Raw genomic sequence first — 26,099 nt, forward strand, 5'->3', positions numbered from 1 at the left:
TAAGTCTGAGCCTAAGGTGGAGAGAAGGTGGCTTGCACAAGAGGCCAGTCAAGCCTTGAGATCGATGGTGAGGTTGGGGGAAGGCTGAGAGCTTGGGGTGTTTACATAAAGGCAGATCATGCCTTGTGGAGGGTGGAAACCGTTGGAGATCTGCAATTCCATTAGTATCCATTGTTACAGATTCAGGCAACAATAAATATATGAGTTAGGCAGGGGTTTTTATAACAAATAACATGTTTATTAAACACAGAAAACAAACCCCCCAAAAGTAAACAAATTTCAGTAACCGGAAATCAGCTGCTGTGCGACAGCTTGAACAGTTCTTAAAGCGATGTTGCAAAAACAGTTCTTCAAAGTAGTATTGCCAAAAGTTCAAAATGCTCACAGTCCATTTAAGGGAGAGACTTTGTAAGACGATTTAAATTCTCTTTTCCGTCGTGCTGTTTCGGTTCCCAAGATCGAACTTTTTCCCACGAAGAATTTACGTAACAAAACGAAACGGCTTAAAGGCACTGACCTTTCCTTTACAACACTGTTCTCAATCCTTTCTGATATTTCACAGGGATTAACACGAGAACAGTCAACGAATTCCTTCCAAATAAGGATCAAACAAGGTCGAACCTGTTTCACCGTCGAAATCGATTCTCCTCGATCTTTAACTCCTGAACTCCGATCTTCACTCTCCACTAATTCTCAACTAGCAGTATTGTAGAGAAACTGCTGGCAATGACCTTTTAAACTTTAGGCATTAGATAAAACTTCATCTTTCAACTAAACTGCGTCATAACATTAAATCACGCAGTGGCATGAAGTCAACATGGCAAATCCAGCCACGAACTGCCCCTCCTCACAGGGAGGGGTCCTCCTTTTATACCCTGTAAAAAAAACCTGTCACATGACCTCTACTGGCGGGAAAATGATGTCACTCCACCATCACAAGACCATTACCTCAAGTCCAGTATAGCTTCAACACCTGTCACGTGACAAGTACACCACTGTCATGTCACGGGTATGTAACACCATGCAGAACTGCAGAGGACAAGTCACTGGTTGTATTTAAGGCAGAAATTGGTAAATTCCTGATAGGTTCTTGAGGAGGGTTAAAGGTTATGTGGAGAAGGCGGAAGAATGGGGTTGAGAATAAAATAAATTAGCCATGATTGAAGGGCGGAGCAGACTTGCAGGGTAGAATGGCCTTATTCTTTCCCTATGTCTTGTGGGATTTGGAGGGCTCAGTGCATTTGGAGTCATGGCCAGGGATAGGGGTGGATTGGGGTGTGGCCAGTCAGGGAGGTCAGGCTTTCGTAGAATTGGCTATTGAGGAGTTCAGAGGTTCTGGGAATGTGGCTATTGGGACAATGATTGAAGTAGATCTGTTGCTGTGGGATGGGAGGTTGATGGTTTGCGGGGATCGGGGTTGGCAACGAAGGGGAGTTTGAGTCAGGACAGCAAAACGTTAATTACAACTAGAGCAACACACAATCCGCTGGAGGAACTCAGTGGTTTAAGCAGCATTGCTGAGAGGGAAAGGGAATAGTCAACATTTCAGCCAACAAGTCCTTCTGCCTCACAGATGTTGTTCAAGTCATTGGGATCCTCTAGCAGGATGTTTCCAGCATCTACAGTCTCCTAAGTCTCCACAATTAAAACTCAGAGAGTGCTGAATAAACGGGCTGCTAGGGTAATTTGGACAAACTTTCCTGGCAGTATATCAAAAGCAGCAGGATTAAATACTTGTTCACGTCAGTACTTCCACACAAAGAGTATTAAGCTCTTTCGCCCTATCTCTAAGCAGGACCTGAAAAAGGATCTTGACCTGAAACGTCAACTGTTTATTCAGCTCCACAGATGCTGCCTGACTAGCTGAGCTTTTGCGTCTGTGGATAATTTTTGTTCTTGATTAAATAATCTGAGCAGAAGAACTCACTTTAAACATAACTAGTGAAACCAGTATCCTACCCTCAATGAAGTGCAACAAAACTGTAGAGAAATTATGTTAACTTAATTAAACATTAGAACAGGTTAGAAATGAATTTGAGAGCTATTTATTAATATTACAGTACAATAGCTTTTACATAAAGTGACAAAGCTTATACTAACAATGCAAATTTTAGCAAAATTCATTTTATGAAACCATAATATAATGCAATGAGAAAAATCAGAGTGACTAGTTGGAGAAAATATTTTGCATCCTGTGTTATTGAAAGAACACCTGGTTCTGAAATGCATTAAATGATTGAAATTCTTTTGGCTTTTGTTTGCTCAGTTTGAGATACAGTATATGTGTTCAGTGTTTTATACTATGTAGAGCATGCAATTTATTGCAAATGGGGATTCTGCGAAATAAGGATCGAAGTGATCTTGTGGTGCATAAATGGGAATCTCCTCCTCATCATTTGAGGTCTCTGGTATTGTGATACACCAAGCTCTAACTCTCCATCCACATTCCTTCAGTTGCACTTTCTAGTTATCTTCTCTTCCCTCTTTCTCTCCCCCTTTTCTCCTTCCCTTCCCCTCTCTCCCCCTCTCTTCCCACTCTCTCTCTCTCCCCCTCGCTAATGCTTCCCCCCTCTCCCACCTCTGTAACCCTCACTCTTCTCCCTCTCCCCCACTCTCTCCCCTTCATTCTTCCCCCTCTCCCCACTCTCTCTTTCCCACTCTCTCTCTCCCTCTCATTCTCTCTCTCATTCTCACTCTCTCCCTTTCTCTTCCTCTCACTCTCTCTCATTCTCACACTCCCTCACTCTCACTCTCACTTTCACTTTCTCTCACTCTCTTTCTCTCCACTCTCTCTTTCTCACGTTCTCCTGCAGAATCTTTTTGCTCAATATAAAACAAAATTTATCTGTGCCAGTTGTTCCATGTTTGATCTCTACCAGGTTCCCATTGGGCATTTGCTCCAAATGAGTATTAAACAGGAAACTGCTGGACTCTCTTTAGGTTATTGCGACAGAGGAGGGTTCTCTGCTTTGCTAAGAAGTGTATTTCGTTTTACTGTTCTGTATCACAAAGCGGTAAGTTTCCTCGTGAGAATGCACGCACAGTAATGGCCAGTAATAGAGATTTAGCCAAAGGTTGTTGAGAGCATTACAGTTAGCAGCTTGGTCTTTGGTGACACTGACAGTGACTCACACATTTGACTTATGTGAACTGTATTTTGGCATCACTGCAGACATTAAAGTGCCTCTACCTGTAGATGTGAGGCTTGGCTCAGCGCTGGACTCCTGTCAAAAGCGAAGGACTAGGCAAAGTATGGAAACTCAGCCCCAGATGAGGAGATCAGAAATAAATGCAGAAAGCATTTAAAAAGTTTACATGAAAGCATATATCAGACTCACATTAGTGATTCGACTGTCCTTCAATAATATGACAAATAAACAAAGATCTGAAAAATAAGTTTATAAAGTTAAAACTAGATAAATTCACTGCATGAGTGAGTGCTGGAACAATACAAAACCACAGCTACTGATATCTATCTTTAGCTTATAAACAGAACTAAATTCCATCCCTTTGCTCTCTCCATTTTCCCATAATAATCTCAAACTAATCCCAAAATCCTGCTCTTCCTAAATATAGATATCAGTTCAGCGTGCTCTTCTCATTTTTGTGCCATTCTCAGAATTAATCAGAAGACTTCACACACTCCCTAAGTCCTGTACCACACCCAAACTAATCCCACGCTGTGCTCTCTGTCCACAACCCTGTAACATTTCTCAAATTAATTCTAAAACTGACAATCTTTCCAAAGCACAGTACTTATTTCGACCTAATCCCATTTTGCTGCACCTGTCCACACACTCGTATTTTTCACTGCTTCAAGTATTTATCTCATTTATCTTTCATAGACGGAATGGCTTCTGCTTCCATCCCTCCCTGTGACAAAACATCAGAGTTTATAAAAATGCCTGTGAAACTCTCTTTGCATTCCTGTGATTATTTAAAACCACTGACATAAAACCAGAGAAGCACTTTTTTCCAGGACTTCCCAATCAAATGTTGGAAGTCTGAAATAAAATCATAAAAGGTTATGAGTACTCATCGTCCATGATGAATCTAATTCAATGATTTAGTTCAATGATCTTCCTATTAGGTTGTGTCTTTCATAAAACACCATTGCTGGAACGAGTGAGGGGAGGAGCAGGGGGAGGGGGCGATGCTTTGCTACTGCTTGTGTATAGGAGGGGGGATGGAGGCTTTGGGGTTCTAACTTTTTTTGTCATTTATTCTTTGGGGTTCTTTTCTGTTTTGTGGATGTCTGTGAAGAGTGAGAATTTCAGGTTGTACACTCTATACATTCTCTGATATTTAATGAAACCATTGAACCTGGGATGTTAAATGCTTTCCCCTGCAACCTGCTAGTACATTTCTGGGGATGTAGGGGTATTGCTACCACTTTACAAATCTTCTATCCTTTATATAATCAATTACCAGCTAATAAATACCTGCTGTAATTCTAAAAATTCTTAAATGCATGCTTGACAATTTCTGCATCTGTGGAAGTAATTCCATCTTCCCAGATATTTGACCATAGATTCTAAGCGTCTTCCTGCTTTTAAGACCTATAAGCAAGAGAACACAATTTGTGCAGAATCTCAAACTGTGACCCAGGCATAATTTTATACAAGTGCCTTCTTTATACTTTCAATCAATGTCTCTGCTATTAGAAATCAAAACCCTACTTATCTTTTCATTACTTAATTTCACTTCTTGAATTCTCTGTTGCAACCATTAATTTCTCTTGATCCAAGACTTCCTGAGTTTTTCAAAGTAGAAGACACACATTTAGATGCTATACTTTTTGATGTTGAGGTGCTCTCTGTGTGAAAGAAAGTTTTTCTGGAATCCTCACTTTTCTTCTCCTTACTAAAAGACATAAGGCTCCTCACATTGTCGCGAAAGTCGTCGGACATATAGTAATATAGGAAAGGGTCAACACAGCTGTTGAATGTGCTTAATACCAGGCAGATCACATAATATAAATACAGGTGATTGTTCTCTGCAAGGCCAAACTGTGAGAAGTGGATGAGCAAGATAGTATTACTGGGCGTGAAGCAAAACACATATATAATCAGCACAAGTATTATGGTCCTTATTGCTTTGGCATACTTATCATTTTTCATCATCAGCGTTTTGATTACAGTTACGTAGCAAAACACAGTTATAAGACAGGGAATGAGAAAACCCAACACAACCAAGCATACAAAATAATAGAAAAAATAACCCTGTTGTGTGGTCCTTGGTAAAACATCGTGGCAGGTTGTGATGTTTAATTCCTGGAATGAGTACACCTGCCTCTGGAGGAGAAAGGGTAACACAGAAAGTGCTACAAGAGTCCAAATCATCGAGCAGACAACCACAGCTGACCTATTGTCTCTGAAGCGCCTGGAGTAGAATGGGTGGACCAGAGCAAAGTATCGGTCGACGCTGATGAAGGTGAGGAGCAGGATGGAGCAGTACATGTTCCCGTAGAAGAAGGCCGTCATCGTCCGGCACAGGGCTTCTCCGAAGATCCAGTTGTTGCCCTGGAAGTGATAGTGGATCTTGAACGGGAGCACCAGAATCAGGAGAAGGTCGGCTGTCGCCAGGTTCATCAGGAAGATGGTGGAAGGCACTCGTTGCACCTTGGTGATGAGATTGATCATAGCCAACCCATTGGCAGGTAGACCAAAGGCAAAGATGATGATATAAAGAGCAGGAATCACTGCTGTCGTAATAGCTGTGGTTAGGAAATGTTTGGCTGATTTGTCTAAGATAGTCTTATTGGCGTCAGAATCGTTTTGTGTGGACTCTTGATCGAAGTGTATACTTCTTCCGATGAATAGATAACCGGAGCCTTCTAAACAAACAAGGGACAGAGATACTTAGGATAATAATAATAAGTTATAGCATTTTAAAAAATCACGTGATTCTGCAGATGCTGGAAATCCAGAGCAACACACACAAAATGCTGGAGGAACTCAGCAGGTCAAACAGCATCTGTGTGAAAAGGAATTAAAAGTCGAAGTTTTGGGCCAAGACCCTTCATCAATTCTCTCCAAAGCCCCTTCCTGGCCTGCTGAGTTCCTCCAGCAATTTTGTGTTTAGCATTTCAAATTGATATTTTTCCCTCTGTTTCAGATGTCTTTACATTTTTCAGTGCATACAGTGTCGTTCTGGTTATTTTATTGCTTCCTAGTTTGGAAAAGGAGAAGGATAGAGGGCTAGAAAACAAGGAGTAAAAGCAAGTGTTTGTAAAGTGGCAGAATGTGGATAGCTGGTTGCCCTGGGAGCTCGAGCCATGGAGACTTACAGGATGACAAATGGCACATCCTGCTTCTGCTGAGTGCACACTCTGTATGAATGAGTAGATCTTATGGACAGACGGACGGAGTCCGCTTGCTTATGATGCCAATGGGGAAGAAGGTTGAAGATTCTTGAGGATTTGCAGAGCTGTGAAGCTTGACCGTGTGGATGTGGAGTAGACTGACAATGGCCTTTGTTGGCAGACAGACACCGATTCTATTTGTACCAGGCGGGCTGTGGCAAGCTGTCATTTTCCACCTCATCGATCAAAGACGTGTAAAGGACGATAAAGGTAATGAGAAAAACAATGTGCATCTATGTTTTTCTGTTGAACAGCTAAAGATAAAACCAAGATAAAGGGACTGGAGTGGTGCAAGGCAACGTGGAGATGCACAGAAAACAGAAGTTGCACGGATATGGTGCAGCGTTACTATCTGCTTGCTTACTCAGTAAAATGATGCCTCTCTGATTTCATTTCCACATTGATCTACTTTGCAGGGTGAATTGGGAGGTCATAGTACAACAGGGACCACTTTAAGTCACCACTTGTTTTCCACAATCCCTGCCTTTGCTGAGATACAGGAGTGATGACACCTTTTTAACAAGCCTCCCCTTAGTTCTCAGCTCCAATTCCTTCACCTCCCACGTAACTGAAGTCCATTTCCCTGGGACGACTCTGGCATATTTCTTCTGCAACCCCTCTTGGTGCTCACTTCCTTCCAAAAATAAAATCATTAAGAAAGCATCCGGATGCTTCCCTTAGAGGCAAAGGCATTGACTCGAAGATCAGGGAGGGCAATACCAGTGTGGGTTAAATGCCGGATAAAGCTCCCTCTGTTCTGCCTCACCAAACATGCCTAGGGCAGAAGCAGCACAGGTTAGATACAGACTGACCCTCCCTTTACACTGTCCCAAAAAACTTTACATGCACAGCACTGCTTCAGTCTAGGATAATGGTCACTCAAAGATGTCCCATTAAGGACATCCAAGGCAAGGAAAACAGGGCTTACCTAATGAGTAAAGCTCCCTTTACACTGGCCTATCAAACAGAGGAGGGGGCGACATGGGCTGGGTACAGAGTGAAGCTGCCTCCATAATGTCCCATCAAACACTCCAGGGGAGAAACAGAACAGGTTAGATACAGGGTGAAGCTCCCTCTACACTCTCAACGTCAAGCATAGTCATGGGGTCATGGAATAATAGAAAGATACAGCAAGGAAACAGAGCTCTCAGCCCACCAAACGTACAGTATATCAGCCATCTATCACTCCTTTTACACTAATCCAATATTAACCCTTCTCTTTTGATCTCCTGGAGGAAATACAGAATAGCTCAGGAAGAACATAGCTTTAGGGTAAATGCGGCTCTGTGTAGTTTGATGTTATTTTGCAGTTTGTGAGGAGCTTTGAAGTAATTTGAGTAAGAGAACACAGGCCAACATAAAAAGATAATGAGTCATCCGCAAGAATTTAAAGTCTAAGTCTATTCCACCTGCCTCAAAGCATTAGGGTGTAGTCTTACCTTCCTGTGAGAAGCAGAACGCTGCACTGAGGAGGAAGATAGCTGAGACATTGAGTGTGAAGGAGAGTTTGTCCCAAACCATTGGTGCAGGTTCGTACAGCTTCCCCTCAGAGAAATAGCTTGACTCTAGACTGACTGACGTGAGGGTCTTTACTGGTGCCTTCTCCCATTTATTGTGGGAGGTTACGATGAAACTGCCGGAATCCACTCGTTCATGACATCCATGCTGCGTCTTATCAAACAACTCGCAGAAGCACTCAGAAACCACAGGACTCCCTTACTGATCAGCAATGTGCAGAAGCGGGAACTCAGCCCACACAGCTCCTGATTCTTCCAGATGACTTCCAGCACACTGAGTGCATCACGTCAAATGGAAAAGTCGCATGTCCACGATAAATAAATGAACAAATGGTTCAATTGTATTTCTGAGATAACCTTAACTTTGGAAAACGTACCAAATTGAGTGTTATCTAACAAAATTTAGCGGGGCATATTAAACCATGTGATCCAAGGCTGGCCAGAAAGCCAGTTTTTAAGGAGGATTTTTACTCAGCAGAATGAGTAAAGAGAAAGAGGTGGAAAAGTTTAGTGGAAAAAATTACAGAGCTTATGTGCTTGATAGCTGATCAGAGGGACACCAATGGTAAAATGGGAATGTCTGAAATTGGGAGGGGAAAATAATCTTGGAAGGCTTTGGAACTGCAGAAGATTATTGAGAGAGGTGGGGTTCTGAACTTGACGGGGATTGGAAAATGAGGTCAAGCATTTTAAAATCAGGGTGCTCTTTAAGTAACACTACATCCATATCAGTTAATCAGTTCTGCACCACACATCTACTCTGATACATACAAAGTTCAAAAGTAACATTTATTATCTGAGTACATATATGTCACCATCCTTGAGGTTCAGTTTCCTGTGGGCATACTCAGCAAAGCTATAGAACAGTATCTGTAAACAGGATCAGTGAAAGAACCAGAGCATAGAAGATAACAAACTGTGCAAATGCAAATATAAATAAATAAATAGCGATAAATAACGAGAGCATGAGATAACAAGATAAAGAGTCCTTAAAGTGAGACCATTGGTTGTGGGAACATCTTACTGGATGAATGTAATTATCCTCTTTTGCTCAGGAGCCTGATGGCTGAGGGGTAGTAACTGTTCTTGAACCTGGTGGTGCGAGTCCTGAGGCCCTTGTACCTTCACCTGATGGCAGCAGCGAGGAAAGAGCACGGCCTGGGTGGTGAGGATCTTTGATGATAGATATTGCTTTCCTACGAGAATGTTTCGTGTAGGATATGCTCAATGGTTGAGAGAGCTTTGGGTATCACTGTCCTGCTGTGTTTCCAAATGCCTTGCTGTTACTTCGAAGAGCTGATCATTTCCCGTCAGAGTCACCTTATGTACAGGTACCTCTGCGCCTAGCATAGATACAATCAGTCTACGTACAGTTTGTAAGCTAATCTTATAAGATAAACTTACACGACCAGACTCAAAGAAATATTTGTACATTGTGAGACTCATCACAGGATTGCTTCATATTTAAATTTATTGTGTTTATTTTAGTGTTTTTTATGCTACTTTGGATCAGGAGTTACAATCAGGACTTCCGGTAAGATGGCGATTGCTTAGCTGCTCCGAACTTTTGTTCCGTTATTGTCGCTATCTTTGCACTAAATGTCTCCATTTTCTAAACCTTAGTTAGGAATTTTTTTCAGTATCTCTTACTTGCCTGTGAACATATCTAACTTACAATGTCTAGCAAGAGTTCTAAATCCGGGAGAAAAGAAGCTATGACCCCCTCGGACGAGACCTTGGTTGCGCTCGGAAAGCTCCGAGATGAAATTTTAAAGGAATTTAAAACCGCTTTCAAACAGTTGGAAGACAAACTGGATCGGATCAACGATAAAGTGGACAAGCATGCTGAACACTTATCTCGCATCGATTCGACTTCTGAAGATTTAGAAAGTCGTGTTCGATACTTGGAGACTCTCTGTTCCAGCTTAGAGGAAAAATGTAACAAACTCCTTTCCAAAATGGTGGATCTCGAAAATCGCAGCAGACGCTGCAATCTTAGAATTCTTGGATTGCCAGAGGCGACCGAACAGGGATCAACCGTGAAGTTATTCGCCGAGTTTCTCTGTGAGATATTCGGGAAAGATTTGCTTCTGAACCCGCCCAAGCTCGAACGGGCACACAGAGTTTACATTCCCCCTGGAATTCTGGGCTCCCGCCCGCGACCAGTAATCTTGTGCTTCCATCAATACCAGGTAAAACACAGTCTGATTGTGGAGGCACGTCGCAGGGGGTCTCTTCCTTTCCAGGATACAACCATTCGCTTTGTGGAAGATTTTGCACCCCAGACCTTAAAGATGCGCGCTGAGTTTAAAGGCGTAATGAAAGTGCTGTTTGATCATGGTTTTAAACCCTCTCTTCGCAATCCTGCTGATCTACGAATCAAGCTTAATACTGGAAAATACAAGTGGTTCAAATCAGTGAAGGAAGCTGAAGCATTTGTGGCAAGTCTTCCGGCTATCCAGCCATCTTCGGAATCTGATCGGACCTCCTAAAATGGTGGATAAGTACTCCTCGTAGTAAAATTACTTTTTCTGGACTCAGACTTCACTTGAATCACTCAGACATTATTCATTGAAACTCTAAGGGCTATTGACAATCTCTCCCGGGATTTGGTGTGTGTGTAATCTATTTTTACTCTTGTATAACCTTATCTACAGAGTTTTACAACTGACTCTAACTTGTTTTGGAGGTTCGAAGTCTTTAGTGAAGGCCTCCCTGTTTGTTGGTTCACAGTTTAATTGCTGATTTATTTTTCCTTTTTTTATATTTATTTATTTTATCTTTTTTTTTCCTTTCTTCACCCCTTTTTTCTAATCTCTGAATTTTTTTCTCTCCTCTCTGTAAATGGTTGATAAATACTCATCTTGAATTTATAATTTTCCCCTTCCTCTCCCTTTTTTTTACCTTTTTTTTCCCCTTTCTCTTATTTTATTCTTCTATAATTTTTCGCGGGTAGGTTAGTTTTGGTTTTCTTCCGATTTTCTCTGTATTAAGTTTTATATTTCTGCAGAAGGTGTTCTAATCTGTAGTTATGTTTTCTAGTGCATAAACTAGTTACTATTTGCTATAGTATTTATACGGAACTGTTGTCAATGACACAGATCTGGAAGTTGTATTTGGGTTAATTTTTTTGGTAGAGCTAGCTACTTGTTTTGGTAGCCGTCTAGTTTTGGGTTGTGTGGATGGGGTGGATTTTCCAGTTCCAACATCACTCACTGTATTTATTGTTTCTCTTTATTGCTCAGGACATGTATATGTTTTGATTTTACGAATCTATGTTTACATCTCTGCTCCCAGACTGCTAGTGTACTGCTTGACTTTTTATATGCCTGCTGCCTTTTATGCATTAGTAATTGATAATGGCTAGTGCACTTAAATTCGTGAGCTGGAATGTAAAGGGATTGAATCACCCTGTTAAAAGGAGGAAGGTATTCTCACATATCAAACAACTCAAAGCTGACATTGCTTTCCTTCAAGAAACTCATATTCGTTGTTTTGATAACTCCCAGCTTCTGTCAAAGTGGGTGGGTCAGCATTTTCATTCATCCTTTGCCGCTAAAGCTAGGGGAGTCTCCATTCTTATTAACTCAAATATTCCTTTTGAACTCCATAATAAAATATCTGATACAAATGTCTGTTTTATTATTGTTTCTGGTAAACTATATAACACTAAAGTTGCACTAGCAAACCTGTATGCTCCCAACTTTGATGATGTTAACTTTTTTGAACGTTTTTTTTCCTCACTACCAGACTTAAACTCATACTCTCTTATACTGGGTGGTGACTTGAACTGTTGGTTGGATCCTAAATTGGATCGATCGTCCTCTGTTACCAGATCACCTACTAAATCTGCCTTAGCTATCCAATCGTTTCTCTCTAATTTTGGTATCTCTGATATATGGCGTTTCCTCCATCCTACGGAGAGAGATTATTCTTTTTTCTCACATGTTCACCATACTTTCACTAGAATTGACTATTTCTTACTCGATAACCAACTTATCCCATTTGCCCACTCTTGTGACTATCAGAGTATACTGATTTCTGACCATGCCCCAATTACCCTCTCTCTGAACTTTCCTGGTCTCCCTCAGAGGAATAAACACTGGCGGTTTGATTCAACTTTATTATCGGATGATGATTTTGTAAAATTTATTAAGGATCAGATAACCTTTTATTTTAACACTAATACATCATTTGAAGTGCCATCCCAGATTGTCTGGGATGCATTGAAAGCATATCTGAGGGGTCAAATAATCTCTTACACAGCAAATCTCAATAGAAGATCCCGTGCAGATCAATCAGACCTCATTAAACAGATTAAAGATTTGGATCAAGTATATGCCCAAACTAAGAACCCTGAATTATACAAGAAGCGCGTTGAACTCCAAACTAAATTTAACCTTCTGTCCACTCAACTTGTCGAACGCCAACTTCTCGAAAGCAAGAGTCGCTTTTACATTCATGGGGATAAGTCTGGTAAATTCCTAGCCAATCAGCTGAGGCGTTCCAAAGCCAAACAACATATTACAAAGATCCGGAAGGAGAACGGAGACTTTACATCGGATCATTTAGAAATTAATGACGCATTTAAAAATTTTTATTCTCGGCTTTATTCCTCTGAATCTCTGAATGACAATATCTCTGTTGATCAATTTTTACAGAATCTGAATATCCCCTCACTCTCATCTGATTTCAAAGCCAAACTCAATGCGCCTATATCATCAGAAGAAATATCTTTTGCAATTTCTGCACTGTCCTCAGGGAAATCTCCTGGACTTGATGGGTTCCCTGTAGAATTTTATAAATCATTTTCTTCACTTCTTTCTCCTCAGTTACTTTCAGTATTATCTGACTCGTTTAATTACGGCAAATTGCCACCCTCTTTCAATGAGGCATCTATTATTCTTCTTTTAAAAAAGGGCAAAGACCCAACAGAGTGTTCCTCGTACAGGCCGATCTCTCTGCTCAATGTTGATGTAAAGATCTTAGCTAAAGTGTTGGCTCATAGATTAGAAACCGTTATTCCCTCCATTATCTCTGGTGACCAAACATGCTTTATTAAAAACCGTCTCCCTTTTTTTAACATTCGGCGTCTATTTAATATTTTATACTCAGCTCCAACTGGGACTCACGAATGTGTTATTTCCCTCGATGTGGAGAAAGCATTTGATCGTATAGAGTGGAACCACCTTTTTGCAGTCTTAGAAAAATTTGACCTCGGCCAAAGTTTCATCTCTTGGATCCAATTGCTGTACCTGTGTCCTACTGCTTCTGTTTTAACTAATTTTCAGAAATCCCAAGTATTTAATCTCAAACGTGGCACCCATCAGGGATGCCCCTTAAGTCCTTTTCTCTTTGATTTGGCTATAGAACCTCTGGCGATAGCATTTCGAAACTGTCCTGAATTGACCGGGATTTGGAGAGGGGGTGTTGAGCATAAAGTTTCTCTCTATGCTGATGACTTATTACTCTTTCTCTCAAATCCGTCTACATCCTTACCTCTAATGTTTTCACTTCTTGACCAGTTTAGCCAGATCTCTGGCTATAAACTTAATTTACATAAGAGTGAACTTTTCCCAATTAATAAAGAAGCACAAGAACTAATATTTCGTGATCTCCCTTTTAAAGTAGTCCATAATCAATTTACTTATCTTGGAATTACAGTCACAAGGAAGTTTAAAGATCTCTTTCGTGAAAACTTTGTCAACCTTTCATATGCTATAAAACAGAGTCTGGTACAATGGTCACCTCTATCTATGTCTTTGGTAGGTCATATTAATGTTGTTAAAATGTATGTTCTCCCCAAATTTTTATACTTATTTCAATCTATCCCAATTTTTATTCCTAAATCTTTTTTTGATTCCTTAGACTCTATTATTTTGTCATATCTGTGGCAGAATAAGCGCTCTAGAATTAACAAAATCCACCTCCAAAAATCTAAAAAAGAGGGTGGCATGGCTTTACCTAACTTTCGCTTATATTATTGGGCAGCTAATATACGTTGTGCTACCTTCTGGTCTTTCTTCCACGGCCAACCCGAGTGCCCTAATTGGGTGGCAATGGAGTTGAGCTCCACTAAAGAATTATCTATCTCTGCACTTCTTGGCTCTGCACTCCCTAGCAGTCTGCCCAGATCAATAGCTAATCCTCTTGTTAGACACACTTTGCGTATATGGGCTCAGTTCAGGAAATGCTATGGTTTCCAGGGGTTTTCCGTTTCTAGCCCTGTCGCACATAATCACCTTTTTTTACCAACTACGTACGATTCAGCATTCCATGTTTGGTATAGGAAAGGCATTAGACATTTTGAAGATCTTTTCATTGATAATCGCTTCGCTTCTTTTCAGCAGCTCTCTGTTAAGTTCAACCTGCCTAATGCTCACTTTTTCAGCTATCTCCAAATCCGACACTTTACTGCTCCTTTAATTCCTAACTTTCCTGAAATGCCTGCGAAAAATGCTATGGACCTATTTCTTTCCATTAATCCACTAGGTAAAGGTTTAATATCAATTATCCGAGATAAACTAGCAGCCTTACGACGGGCCTCTGTGGATAAAATTAAAATGGCCTGGGAGCAGGATTTAAATATCTCCTTATCCGAGGAGAGCTGGGACTCAGTTCTCAAATCGGTTAACTCAACCTCTCTTTGTGCTCGCCATTGCCTTTTACAGTTTAAGATTGCTCATAGAGCCCATATGTCTAAATCTAAACTATCTCGATTCTACCCTGGCATTAGCCCGCTCTGTGATAAATGCAAGAGGGGCGTGGCCTCTCTCATCCATATGTACTGGCTCTGTCCTAGCTTGGAGAAATTCTGGAAAGATGTCTTCACTACATTATCGGGTATTCTGAATCAGCACCTAGAACCTAACCCCTTAATTGCTCTGTTCGGTTTTTGGGGCGAGACAGATTTATGTCTGGGTCCGACCAAATGCCGAATACTATCCTTTGCCTCTCTCCTGGCTAGACGCTTGATCCTCCTTAGATGGAGAGATGTTGCCCTGCCCACTCATGCGCAATGACTTAACGACATTATGGCCTGCTTGGACCTCGAAAAAATTCATTATTCAGTTCTTAATTCGGATCTAAAGTTCCATAAGGTCTGGGGACCTTTTATCAAGTACATTCATAACCTTCCTCTTGACTAGGGTTTTTTTTTCTTCTTTTCGGTCCTTTGCTTTCAGCTCCCTTTTTTTTCTGGTAGTAGACATTATTATCCTCTGTTGCTAAGTGTATTCACAGTCTGGGAGCTTGACTGTCCTGACCTATACTCTTTATACTGTGTTGTAGTCGGTCTGGAGTTGTTGTTTTTTTCTTGTGTTGTGGGGCTTGGGGAGGACACTAAGCTTACTTGTCTTTAATTTAGGTGCTTTTTTGTTAAATTCTCTTCCTTTGTAGCATATTGTTATTGTGTGCTTAATTTTGCACTGTATTAATGCTCCTCATTGGGATTTGGGGTTTTTAATTTGTAAAATGTTTTGAAAAACTAATAAAAAAATGTAAAAAAAAAGGAGTTACAATCATTTCATCCTCCTTTACTCTGGTGTACTGAGGAATGACATTAATTAATCTTGAATCTTGAAGCAGATTTATGATCAGAAGCAGAGGGCGAAGCCTGGTGCAGGTTAGGACGTGTGCAGCAGCTGGTCATACATGCCACCCAGTCATCGTTCGGCTCGTTTTGTTGCACATCTCCCTGAAACAACTGTGAATTTGAGATAAGCCCTGGAGTTGAAGGCAAAGTCAAGGATGGCACCCCAGCCTTGTCTCAATAGCTCAGCATCAGTGTTGTGTTACACCTGGAGTGACCAGTGAGAGGTAAATTATTCGATTAATCTAACGATGTTGCTGGAATGAAAGAAAAGGCTATGTTGAGGCAGGAGTACTGGATTTAAGTATGACGGTAGAGACAGACTTGATGACGGTGGGAAATGGTATTCCACTAGAACTGGTGCTGGGGTCACTGCTGTTTGTGGGCAGAAATTGTCAGCTTAATCTTAAAATGTACAGATTATGCCAGTTACTCTTGAGAGGATGTGCAACACAACGTAAGTGCAGAACTGGTGTGCAATTGACAAATCATTTTTACCACTGATTAGTGTGAAGTTTTTTTTATTATAAAGGAAATGGAAGCCATGTACTTCTAAGGATATAAATAGAGTTTCTGGCCACATCTTAGAGGCTATGATGTTACGGAGGTTATGTGGTGATATTTATACTAGCATGTTTACTTAATAGAATTAAACCTGACTGAATTCAATGGTTATTTTTCATAATTAATCATACTTTTTAAACATATAACAAATATATTTTCAGTGGAATGTGTGGAGTTTCAAATTTCAATTGATTTTTTTTTCATTTCTAAAGGTTAGAGGGAAAGCTAAATTATTTTAATCCGAAGAAAGAGGTCTCCTAAAATTAAAATCCCCAAAAAGGAGAGCGCCTTATATAATGATGCGACCTACAGACAGGACTTTGGGGTAACGGGGTATCTTGAAGAAAGAAGCAAATGTTGCTCTGACAAGAAGTCAGAGACCTGAAATGTTAATACTGTTCCCCTCCCCACAGACGCTGCCCAGCTGCAGAGTGTTTCCAGAATCCTCTACTTTTAATCTGCATGATTTAGTAGAATGCATAAGAGACGGTTTTTTTGAGCAGCTCGTGGTTAAACCCACTAGGGGATCAGCTGTTCTGGAGTGAGTGTTGTGCATTGAAACAGAATTGATTACAGAGCATAAGGTTAAAAAAAAATCCATTTGGGAAAGTAATCCAAATATGATTGAATTTGCCCTGACATTTGAGAAGGAGAAGCTAAAGTCAGATGTATCAGTATTACAGTGGAGTAAAGGGAATTACAGAGGCATGAGCGGGGAGTTGGCCAAAATTGATTGGAAAATAATTCTGGCAGGGGTGATGGCAGAGCAGCAATAGCTGGAGTTTCTGGAAGCAATTTAGAAAGTGTGGGATATAGACATCCCAAAGAGGAAGAAGTATTCTAAAGGCAAGATGACACAAACATGCCTATCAAGAGAAGTCAAAGACAATATAAAAGCCAAAAGAGAGCATATAATAGAGCAAAAATTAGTGGGAAGTTAGAGGATTGGGAAGCCTTTAAAAACCAACAGAAGGCAACTAAAAAAGTCATGAAGTAGGGAAAGATGGAATATGAAAGTAAGCTAGCCAGAAGAGGATATTAAAGAGGATACCAAAAGTCTCTTCAGTTACATAAAGTATAAAGAGAGGCAAGAATGGATATCAGACAAATGATGCCGGACTAGGAAATGGCAGATGAAATGGTAAGTATTTTGCATCATTCTTCACTGTAGAAGACACTAGTGTATGCTAGAAGTTCGAAAGTGTTGGTGTTCTGAAGTGTGTGAAAATGCCACTACTAGAGAGAAGGTTCTTAGGAAACGGAAAGGTCTGAAGGTAGTTAAGTCACCTGGAGCAGATAGTGTACAGCCCAGGGTTCTGAAAGAGGTGTCTGTAGAGATCGTGGAAGCATTAGTAATGATCTTTAAAGAATCACTAGATTCCGGCATGGTTCCAGAAGAATGAAAAATTGCAAATGTCACTCCACTCTTCAAGAAGGGAGAGAGGCAGAAGAAAGGAAATTATAGGATAGTTAGTCCGACCTCAGTGGATGGGAAGATGTTAGGGTACTTGGAGACATGTGTAAAATAGGCCGCGGGCAGCATGGTTTCCTCAAGGGAAAAGCTTGTCTGACAGATCGATTGGAATTCTTTAAAAAAAATAACAAGCAGGATAGACAAAAGAGAATTGGTGGATGTTGTGTACTTGCATTTTCAGGAGGTGCCACACTTGAGGTTGCTTAACAAGGTATTACTGGAAAGATATTAGCATGGATAATGCATTGGCTGATTGGCAGGAGGCAAAGAGTGGGAATAAAGGGAGCCTTTTCTGGTTGGCTGTGGTGACGGGTGGTGTTCCACGGGCTGTGTTGGGACCACTTCTTTTAACATTATATGTCAATGTGTCACAACCACGCATTCAGCAGCGCAGTAGATATGGCAATTGCGTCTGTGAATATGCACGTGTCAGCTAATTATTATTTAATTGTGATAGTATTTCACTCCATACTTGTCATCGTAGTGCTTGTCGAGACTTGGATACAGAACAGCAATGCTTCTCTGCCTGTCTGCTTCCAGCCTTGCCTGAGAAATTGGACTGCTGAGTCAGCTGACTCTGAAGACTAGCGGTATTCATTTCAAACTCAGTTATTCCTTTCAGCCACAGTGTTGGCTTTGTCTCCCATTTAAGAGTTTTAGTTAATGGCTCTGGTTGGCCTAGTGTTTATTGTTTTCTTTTCCTTTAACACTGTCTACGTTAAAGTCTGTGAACTAATGTCAGTGTCTCTCACTCCGCACTTGGGCCATATCTGAACCGGGTGGCAGCAAGTCTTGACCACACAAAGATGGATCCAGCAAAGAGAGAGAGAGAGCAGCTGACCTTGGTCGTGAGATTCATTGGTCAGGCGATGGAATCTGTTCTCAGTGAAGTTATGGAGGCAATGAGGCAGATAACCTTGTACCAACAAGCCCAGTCTCACTTGAGGAACAGGTATCGTCCCTAGCTGCAACTGTTCAACAGCTCACCACGGACAATTGATTCAGGTGTCTGCGATTTCCGCACTCATGGCCGCTGTCCATGAACTTACAGTGAACAGCCAGCATCAGCTTTTACGCTGCCTTTTGATGCCCCTCTGGATTTGCAGCTCAATAAATATCACAGTGTGCTCAGTACTTGGTCTGCGACTGGGTCCCTGCATCAGCGCCCGGACACGATCTGTGGCATTTAAGTCTGGCGACCCAGTATGTCTTGTGGAGGGCGATTTCAAGAGTGAAGAAACGATTCTGAGAGAGGTTGGAGGTGACATCGGAGGCACATCACCTCCGGCAGGGTTTGCACGACATTACTTCCTATGAAGTACAACCCAACATTTATATGGCAGTTATGCTTCACTACCAGAGGAGCTCAACACCTTTTATGCTTTTTTTGAAAGGGAGAATAAAACAACAGCTACGCGGATCCCTGCAGCATCTGTTGACGCCGTGATCTCTGTCCTGGGGGCCAATGTCAGACTGTCTTTCAGGAGGGTGAACCCTTGCAAGGTGGCTGGCCCCGATGGCGTACCTGTTAAGGCTCTGAAAACTTGTGCCAACTAACTGGTGGGGGTATTCAATCTCTCATTGCTACAGTTGGAAGTTCTCACCTGCTTCAAAAGGGCAACAATTAAACCGGTGCCCCAGAAGAGCAGGGTGAGCTGCCTTAACAACTAACGTCCAGTAATGCTCACATCTACGCTGATGAAATGCTTTGAGAGAGAGGTTGGTCACGGCTAGAATCAACTCCTGTCTCAATAAGGACCTGGACCCACTGCAGTTTGCCTATTGACACTGTCGGTCTACAGCAGACTCATTCTCAGTGGCCCTCCACACAGTCTGGATCACGAGGACAATACAAGTACCTATGTCAGGATGCTGTTTATTGATTATATCTCAGCGTTTAACACCATCATCCCTACAGTTATGATCGAAGAGCTACAGAACCTGGACCTCTCTACCTCCCTCTGCAACTGGATCTTTGACTTCGTAACTGGAAGACCATAATCTGTGCAGATTGGAAATAACACCTCCGTCTCGCTGACAATCAACACTGGTGTACAACAAGGTTGTGTGCTTAGCCTGCTGCTCTACTCTTCCTCTACTCATGACGGTGTGGCTAGGCACAGCTCAAATGCCATCAATAAGCTTTCTGATGACACAACCATTGTTGGCAGAATCTCAGCTCTTGATAAGAGAGTGAACAGGAGTGATATGCCAGCGGTTGAGTGGTTTCATGGCAACAACCTGGCACTCAACGTCAGTAAGATGAAAGAGCTGATTGTGGATTTCAGGAAGGGTAAAACGAAGGAACACATACCAATCCTCATGGAGGGATCCGAAGTGGAAAGAGTGAGCAATTTCAAGTTCCTGGGTATCAAGATCTCTGAGGATCTAACCTGGTCCCAACATATCAATGCAGCTATACAGAAGGCAAGACAGCAGTTATATTTCATTAGGACCTTGAAGAGATTTGGTTTGTCAATTAAAACACTCAAACTTCTGTAAATGTACTGAAGGGAACATGCTGTCTGGTATGGGGGTTTGGGTGGGGGCTACTGCACAGGACTGAAAGGAGCTACCAAAGTCATAAAATTAGTCAACTCCATCTTGAGTACCAGCCTCCATAGTACCCAAGATATCTTCAAGGAGCGGTGCCACAGAAAGGCAGCGTCTATCATTAAGGATCCCCACCACACAGCACATGCCCTCTTCACACTGTTACCATCAGGTAGGAGGTACAGAAGTCTGAAGGCACACACTCAGTGATTCAGGAACAGCTTCTTCCCCTCTGCCATCTGATTCCTACATGGACATTGAGCCCATGAACTCTACCTCAATACTTTTTAAAATTTCTGTTTTTGCACTACTTATTTGAAAATAGCTATTTAAGATACATACATATATAATTCAGTTTTTTTTCCTGTATTTATCATGTTTTGCATTTCCCTGCTGCTATAAAGTGAACAAATTTCATGACATAAGCCGGTGATATTAAACCTGACTTTGATTCTGATGGAATCAAACAGCACCTTCAGTAGATACTACCAATGGTGGGGAAAGATGTCCCCATGATGTTTTGGGCAAAGTTTACTACTTACATTCTGCAGCTTTATATGTTCCTGCGATATTTGAATTACTGTATCAGTCTATGATGAAACCAAATAGGACACTTTCAGGAATATACTTGTAGGAAGCTTGTTAAAGTGTTTGGTGGCAAACTGAAAGTTCCTATCTCCTCAGAAAATAAAGACATTGGCCCTCTTTCCTTGTGATTGCATCAATGTGCATTGATCAGGACATGTCATCCGATTTGTTTACACCCGGGAACTTAAAGCTGCTGTCTCTCTCCATCGCTGGTCAGTGAGGAGGAGATGGTGTTACCAGCCCTCATTAACTGAGAACGTTGAGCATCCAGTTGCAGGGGGAAGTACCAGGGCCCAAGTCTTGAAGTTGAGGATTACCTTAGATGGGACGATTGTGTTGAAAGTTGAGCTCTTGTCGGTGTGGTCTGACCTATGCATTTCTGTTGGCCAGATAGACCAGAGGTAGAGTGAAGAGCCAGAGAACTTGTTGAGGAGGTAGGGTATTTCAGCAATATTTGAGTAATACAGTTTGATTAAGCATTCTTGTTTGTTTAAATAACTAATTACAGGTTATATGTATAAATACGTGAATTGTCATAAGCACGCCTCGCTTAAAGTAAACTCAAAAAGTAAACACATTCCCGGACTCCCAGGATTTCTTTGTATCAGTTTAATGATTTGAATTTACAAAACATAACATTGGCCACGGGGTCTTTACGAAACAAACCCGATACGGCTACTGATCCATTCAAGCGCAGCAGGACATTTAAATGAAAAAGAAACACAGCGAGGAACATCAAGGAAAATACACAGCCCCGCGTGTGCAGACGATTAAGTCTAAAAAAGGGAAGACACAACTGAGTTGAAAGAAGCCATAATGGAAGAACTCACAGGTTCATAAAGACTGAGTATTGGGAAATAATAATCATCAAGAAAAATCAGAAAAGACTGGCTACATCACAAATATTGGCAAGCTTCATTACACAGTGGGTAATTGGCTCATGTGTACTGAGCTATTGGAATACTATTTGAAGCAAGTAAAATAGCCAATGGGAAATGAGTGCCAATTTTGCTCAGTGCATTGGGTTTAAAGGCATATAGTCCGCTTTGAAGTTTAACTGCTCCAACTAAACCATGCGAAATGAGCTTTGCTGATATTGTCAAAGAAATGCAGGGACACTTGGAACTGAAGCCATTGCTGATGCAGAATGTTTTAAGTTTCATAAGTGGGACCAAAGAGGGGAGATCAGATTGTAAAGCTGATGCACCATCAATAACTCACGCCGAGACTTAGGAAGTGAGATATCGGCTTTTATTGACTGAAGAACAACACTACATCCTGGGGAAATGAGGGAGAGCAGCAGGCCACAGTCGCCTTTATACAGGGGTCTGTGGGAGGAGCCACAGGGGTAGTCAGCAGGGTCTTGGGAGGAGCCACAGGAGCAGTCAGACAGGTATATCTAGTTCACCACAAAAGCAAGCAGCTAAGGGATTAATGAGAGAATACTCCAGCAAACTAAACTCACTTTCCCAAGATCAAGATGCACACCCTAGAAAGATGAAAAGGGAAGGTGAGGGAAAAAAGTTAAGAAGTTGAAAAGGAGGGAAGAGAGAGAGAGAGAACGTATGTGAGTAAGAAAGAAAAAGACAGGAAACAAAAATGGTTGCCTTGCATGGAAGCAGACGGTCGTGCTTTCATTGCTGCCTGCCCTACTTGTGTCCAGAGTAAAACCTCCCAACAACATCCTCAGGGCCTACTTCACCCACGACCCATCCCCAAATGACCCATGCACTTCATTATGGGACTCCCATCCTCACAAGGTAATACAGTTATTCTTGTGAATGTTGAAAATATTGAATATCTAAAGCCTGTTGTTTCATTTCTCCTGCCCAAGCCTCCCTTGGCCCGTGAGCCTGCAGAACTAATCTGTCAGCATATGTACTTATTGAATTTCTGGCTTTCCACAGGACATTGTTTCAGGCCGTGGACCACAGTCCACTTCTCGATTCTGGCCGGCATTCTGACATCAGTCAACCTCTCCTCTGGCTTTCAACCCGAGTCCAATGGCCAGGTGGAGAGGATTAACCAGGACCTGGAGACAGCTCTGTAATGCTTTGCTTCCACCAATCCCAGCTCCTGGAGCAGATACACCCCGTGGGCAGAGTGTGCTCACAGCACCCTGCACTGCCCCTCCATTGGAATGAGTGCCAGTTTAGGTTCCAGCCTCCCCTCTTTCAGACCAGGGAGTCGAAGTGGCCATGCCGTCAGCACAGGGGTTCACTCGATGTTGCCGGCAGACTTGGAGGAAGGCCAAGCTGGCTCTGCAACGGGCCTCTCCATGTCAACAGCTCCAGGCCGACCGCCAGCGCAGGCCAGGACCCTCTTCGCCCTGGGCAAAAGGTTTGGTTCTCCTCTGCGGGTAGGATCTCACAGCTGACTCCCTGGTTTATTGGCCCTTTCAAGGTGTCGAGGGTCAGTCCTGTGTACTATTGCCTCTTGCTCCCTGATCGATGCGGGTTAACCCCACACTTCCCATCTCAGGCCTGTGGTCGCCTGTCCCCTGGCTCCTGCTGCAAGCCCCACACCCCCTCATCCATGGCTCATTGACGGTCAGCCTGCATATGTGGTCAACCATCCGCTGGACTCTCATTGGATCCATGGGTGGACCCAGTATTTAGTGGACTGGAAGGGTTATGGGCCTGAAGAACGCTCTTACATTCTGACATGGGATATACTGGATCCTGATCTCATTCAGGATTTTCATCACTGCCAGTCCCAGGGGAACATTAGGAGCTGCTCCTAGGGGCAGGGGTCCTGTTCGGACTCCAGTCTATTCCAGGATTGACTAGCAGGGGCAGACATTGTTCCCCAAGGGGTTTTTCCAGAACTGATCAGACTGTCTTGTTATTGATCATTGACTGCACATGTTCTCAATTAACATCTGTGCATTTAAACCCTGCTTCCTGTACTCACTTAGTGCAGTCTTGTAAGTAGCAGGAGCCTCTGGCACACTTTCCTTGAGTATTTTCTGTGGGGGGGGGGGGGTTTTAGTGTTTGTTCACTGCCCACCATTTCTGGATTTTATTTATGCATCAAGGTTTAGGATTATTGAATTTGTGTTGGGATTACTGCATTTTTGAGTTGGACTGATTGTCTGTGTTTTACATATCTCTGCTCTAAAAAGCAAGTAAGACTTGTCTTTGAATCTGCAAATGAACTGCATCATTGTTTTATGCAGCTGGACTTGCCCTCCATCCTCAGTGATACAGTGGTAGAGTGCTGGACTTCCAACCCAGCAGCCCGGGTTCTATTCCGGATTGGGCCACTTCCCTTCTGAACTACACTCGTGCATATGACAAATAAATTCTGCTTTGACTTGTTGTTTTAACTTCTAAATATCTCTTTCTTTATCCCCACTTCCTTTGTTCCTCTAATTTAAAAATGCAGATTTAAAGTAGAGGATCTGGAAACCACTTAGTCTGTCAGGCAGTGTCTATGAGGAGAGGAACAGTGTTAACTCTTCTGGTCTAAGACCTCGATTGGAGCATCTATTATTAAACAAGTACGTTTGTAAGTATCTCCCCTACTCATTTGCTCCTCTCTTCAAGAATTTTAATTTTGCTGACCTTCCTTCTGTTTTCTAGCCTTCTAGTTTTCAAACCAGCATCAGACATTGTCTTGCTCTTGCACTTGCTGTTCATTCTGGATGGCAATGTATCTAGATCCCAGCTACCCAACCCGAGCCAGTGAGGCTGGGCTGTCTGTAATGTTCGGCTGGGTTTAGACATCCATGCCATTGCCATTGGGTTTCAGGTCAGAGTTTATGTTCCATGGGAAGGATCTGATTGAACTGGAGAACGTTCAGAGATGTTCACCAGGCTGTGGCTGGCAATAGCATTTCAGTTCTGAAGAGATACTGGATAGGCTGGCACAACTTGTCACTCTCTGTCTATGAGCACGGGTGGTGTAGAATTCTGACAGACCATCACCATAACCTTGTGTAAAGGGGTAACGAGGGATTGCAGGGGTGGAAGCGAATGGGGAGGTAGATGGAGCTGGGGTATTATGAACGTAGCTCCTCTGGAGGATTTCCTACCCAGCCCTGCCCCGCCCCTCCCCTCCTCTTTCCCTTCTCCACACTGCCCAATGTCTGATCCATAGTAGAATCCTGAAGTACAGACACAGGCCACCACATCAAAGCTGACCACCAAGTAAGACCATTAGACATAGGAGCAGAATGAGGCCATCTGGCCCATCGAGTCTGCTCCACCATTCAATCATGGCTGATCCTTTTGTTTTTCTTCTCCTCAACCCCATTTCTTGGCCTCCTCCCCGTAACCTTTGATGCCATGTCCAATCAAGAACCTATCAATCTCTGCCTTAAATTCACCCAGTGACCTGGCCTCCACACCTACATTTGGCAGCAAATTCTGCAAATTCACCACCCTTTGGCTAAAGAAATTTCTCCACATCTCTGTTTTGAAAGGGCACCCCTCTATCCTGAGGCTGTGCCCTCTTGTCCTAGACTCCCCTACCATGAGAGACATCCTTTCCATATCTACCCTGTCTAAGCCTTTCAACATTCGAAAGGTTTCAATGAGATTCCCCCCCCCCCCATCCTTCTGAATTCCAGTGAATACAGACCCAGAGCATCAAATGTTCCTCGTATGATAACCCCTTCATTCCTGGAATCATCCTTGTGAACTTCCTCTGGACCCTCTCCAATGCCAGCATAACTTGTCTAAGATGAGGGGCCCAAAACCGTTCACAATACTCAAGGTGAGGCCCCACCAGTGCCTTATAAAGCCTCAGCATCATATCCCTGCTCTTGTATTCTAGACTTCTTGAAATAAATGCTAACATGGCATTTGCGTTCCTCAGTTAACCTTCAGGGTGTTCTGCACTAGGGCCCCCAAGTCCCTCTGCATCTCAGATCCCTGGAATTTCCAGCATTGTATTTCACTTGCCACTTCCCTGGCCATTCTCCTAATCTGTCCAAATCCTCCATCCTACCCGTTTCCTCAACACTACCTGCCCCTCTGCCAATTTTCGTATGATAAGTACCTATCGATACTGTTACGAACCCCGTAACTGGGTCACTTACCAGCAAAGATAGAGAGGTCCGTTGAAGTCTGATGGTACTATTTTTAACAGTATTTATTAGTAAAAATACACAAAAATAATATCAATGCAAATATACAGATAATATACGTCGTCAATACTAAATCTAAAAGTGCGGGTATAATAATAATAAGAAATAAGCTCTATCGTTGTCTAGGGGATAATGTATTGTCCGATGGAAATATAAAGTTCACTCAGTTCATGCAGGCTGCAGCCTTTGGGGACCGCTGGGTTGCAATGGTTGGAGAGAGAGAGAGATTTTTGGGAGAAAAACTTGCCGGCTTTCCTTTTATGATTTTGATCCGTCAGGAGTCTCGTTGGTGTGGCCATTCACTTGTGGCCTCTCCTTTAGCTAAGCCGTTCTTCCGTGGTGAGCCCGCCATCTCA

The 26,099-nt window shown here is 42.4% G+C and overlaps 1 protein-coding gene across 1 annotated transcript; it reads right to left on the reverse strand.

The window, feature by feature from the left end:
- Nucleotides 1-2,659: 2,659 nt before the first annotated feature.
- Nucleotides 2,660-9,334, reverse strand: LOC140739859 (proteinase-activated receptor 3-like). The gene is made up of 2 exons (XM_073068461.1): nucleotides 7,804-9,334; nucleotides 2,660-5,836 (listed from the first exon to the last, which is right to left on the reverse strand). Exons 1-2 carry the CDS (start codon nucleotides 7,883-7,885, stop codon nucleotides 4,701-4,703), a joined length of 1,218 nt encoding a protein of 405 aa, XP_072924562.1. The 5' UTR covers nucleotides 7,886-9,334; the 3' UTR covers nucleotides 2,660-4,700.
- Nucleotides 9,335-26,099: the final 16,765 nt, after the last annotated feature.

The sequence above is a fragment of the Hemitrygon akajei genome, chromosome 16, assembly GCF_048418815.1.
Source record: "Hemitrygon akajei chromosome 16, sHemAka1.3, whole genome shotgun sequence".
NCBI classification, from domain to species: Eukaryota; Metazoa; Chordata; class Chondrichthyes; order Myliobatiformes; family Dasyatidae; genus Hemitrygon; species Hemitrygon akajei.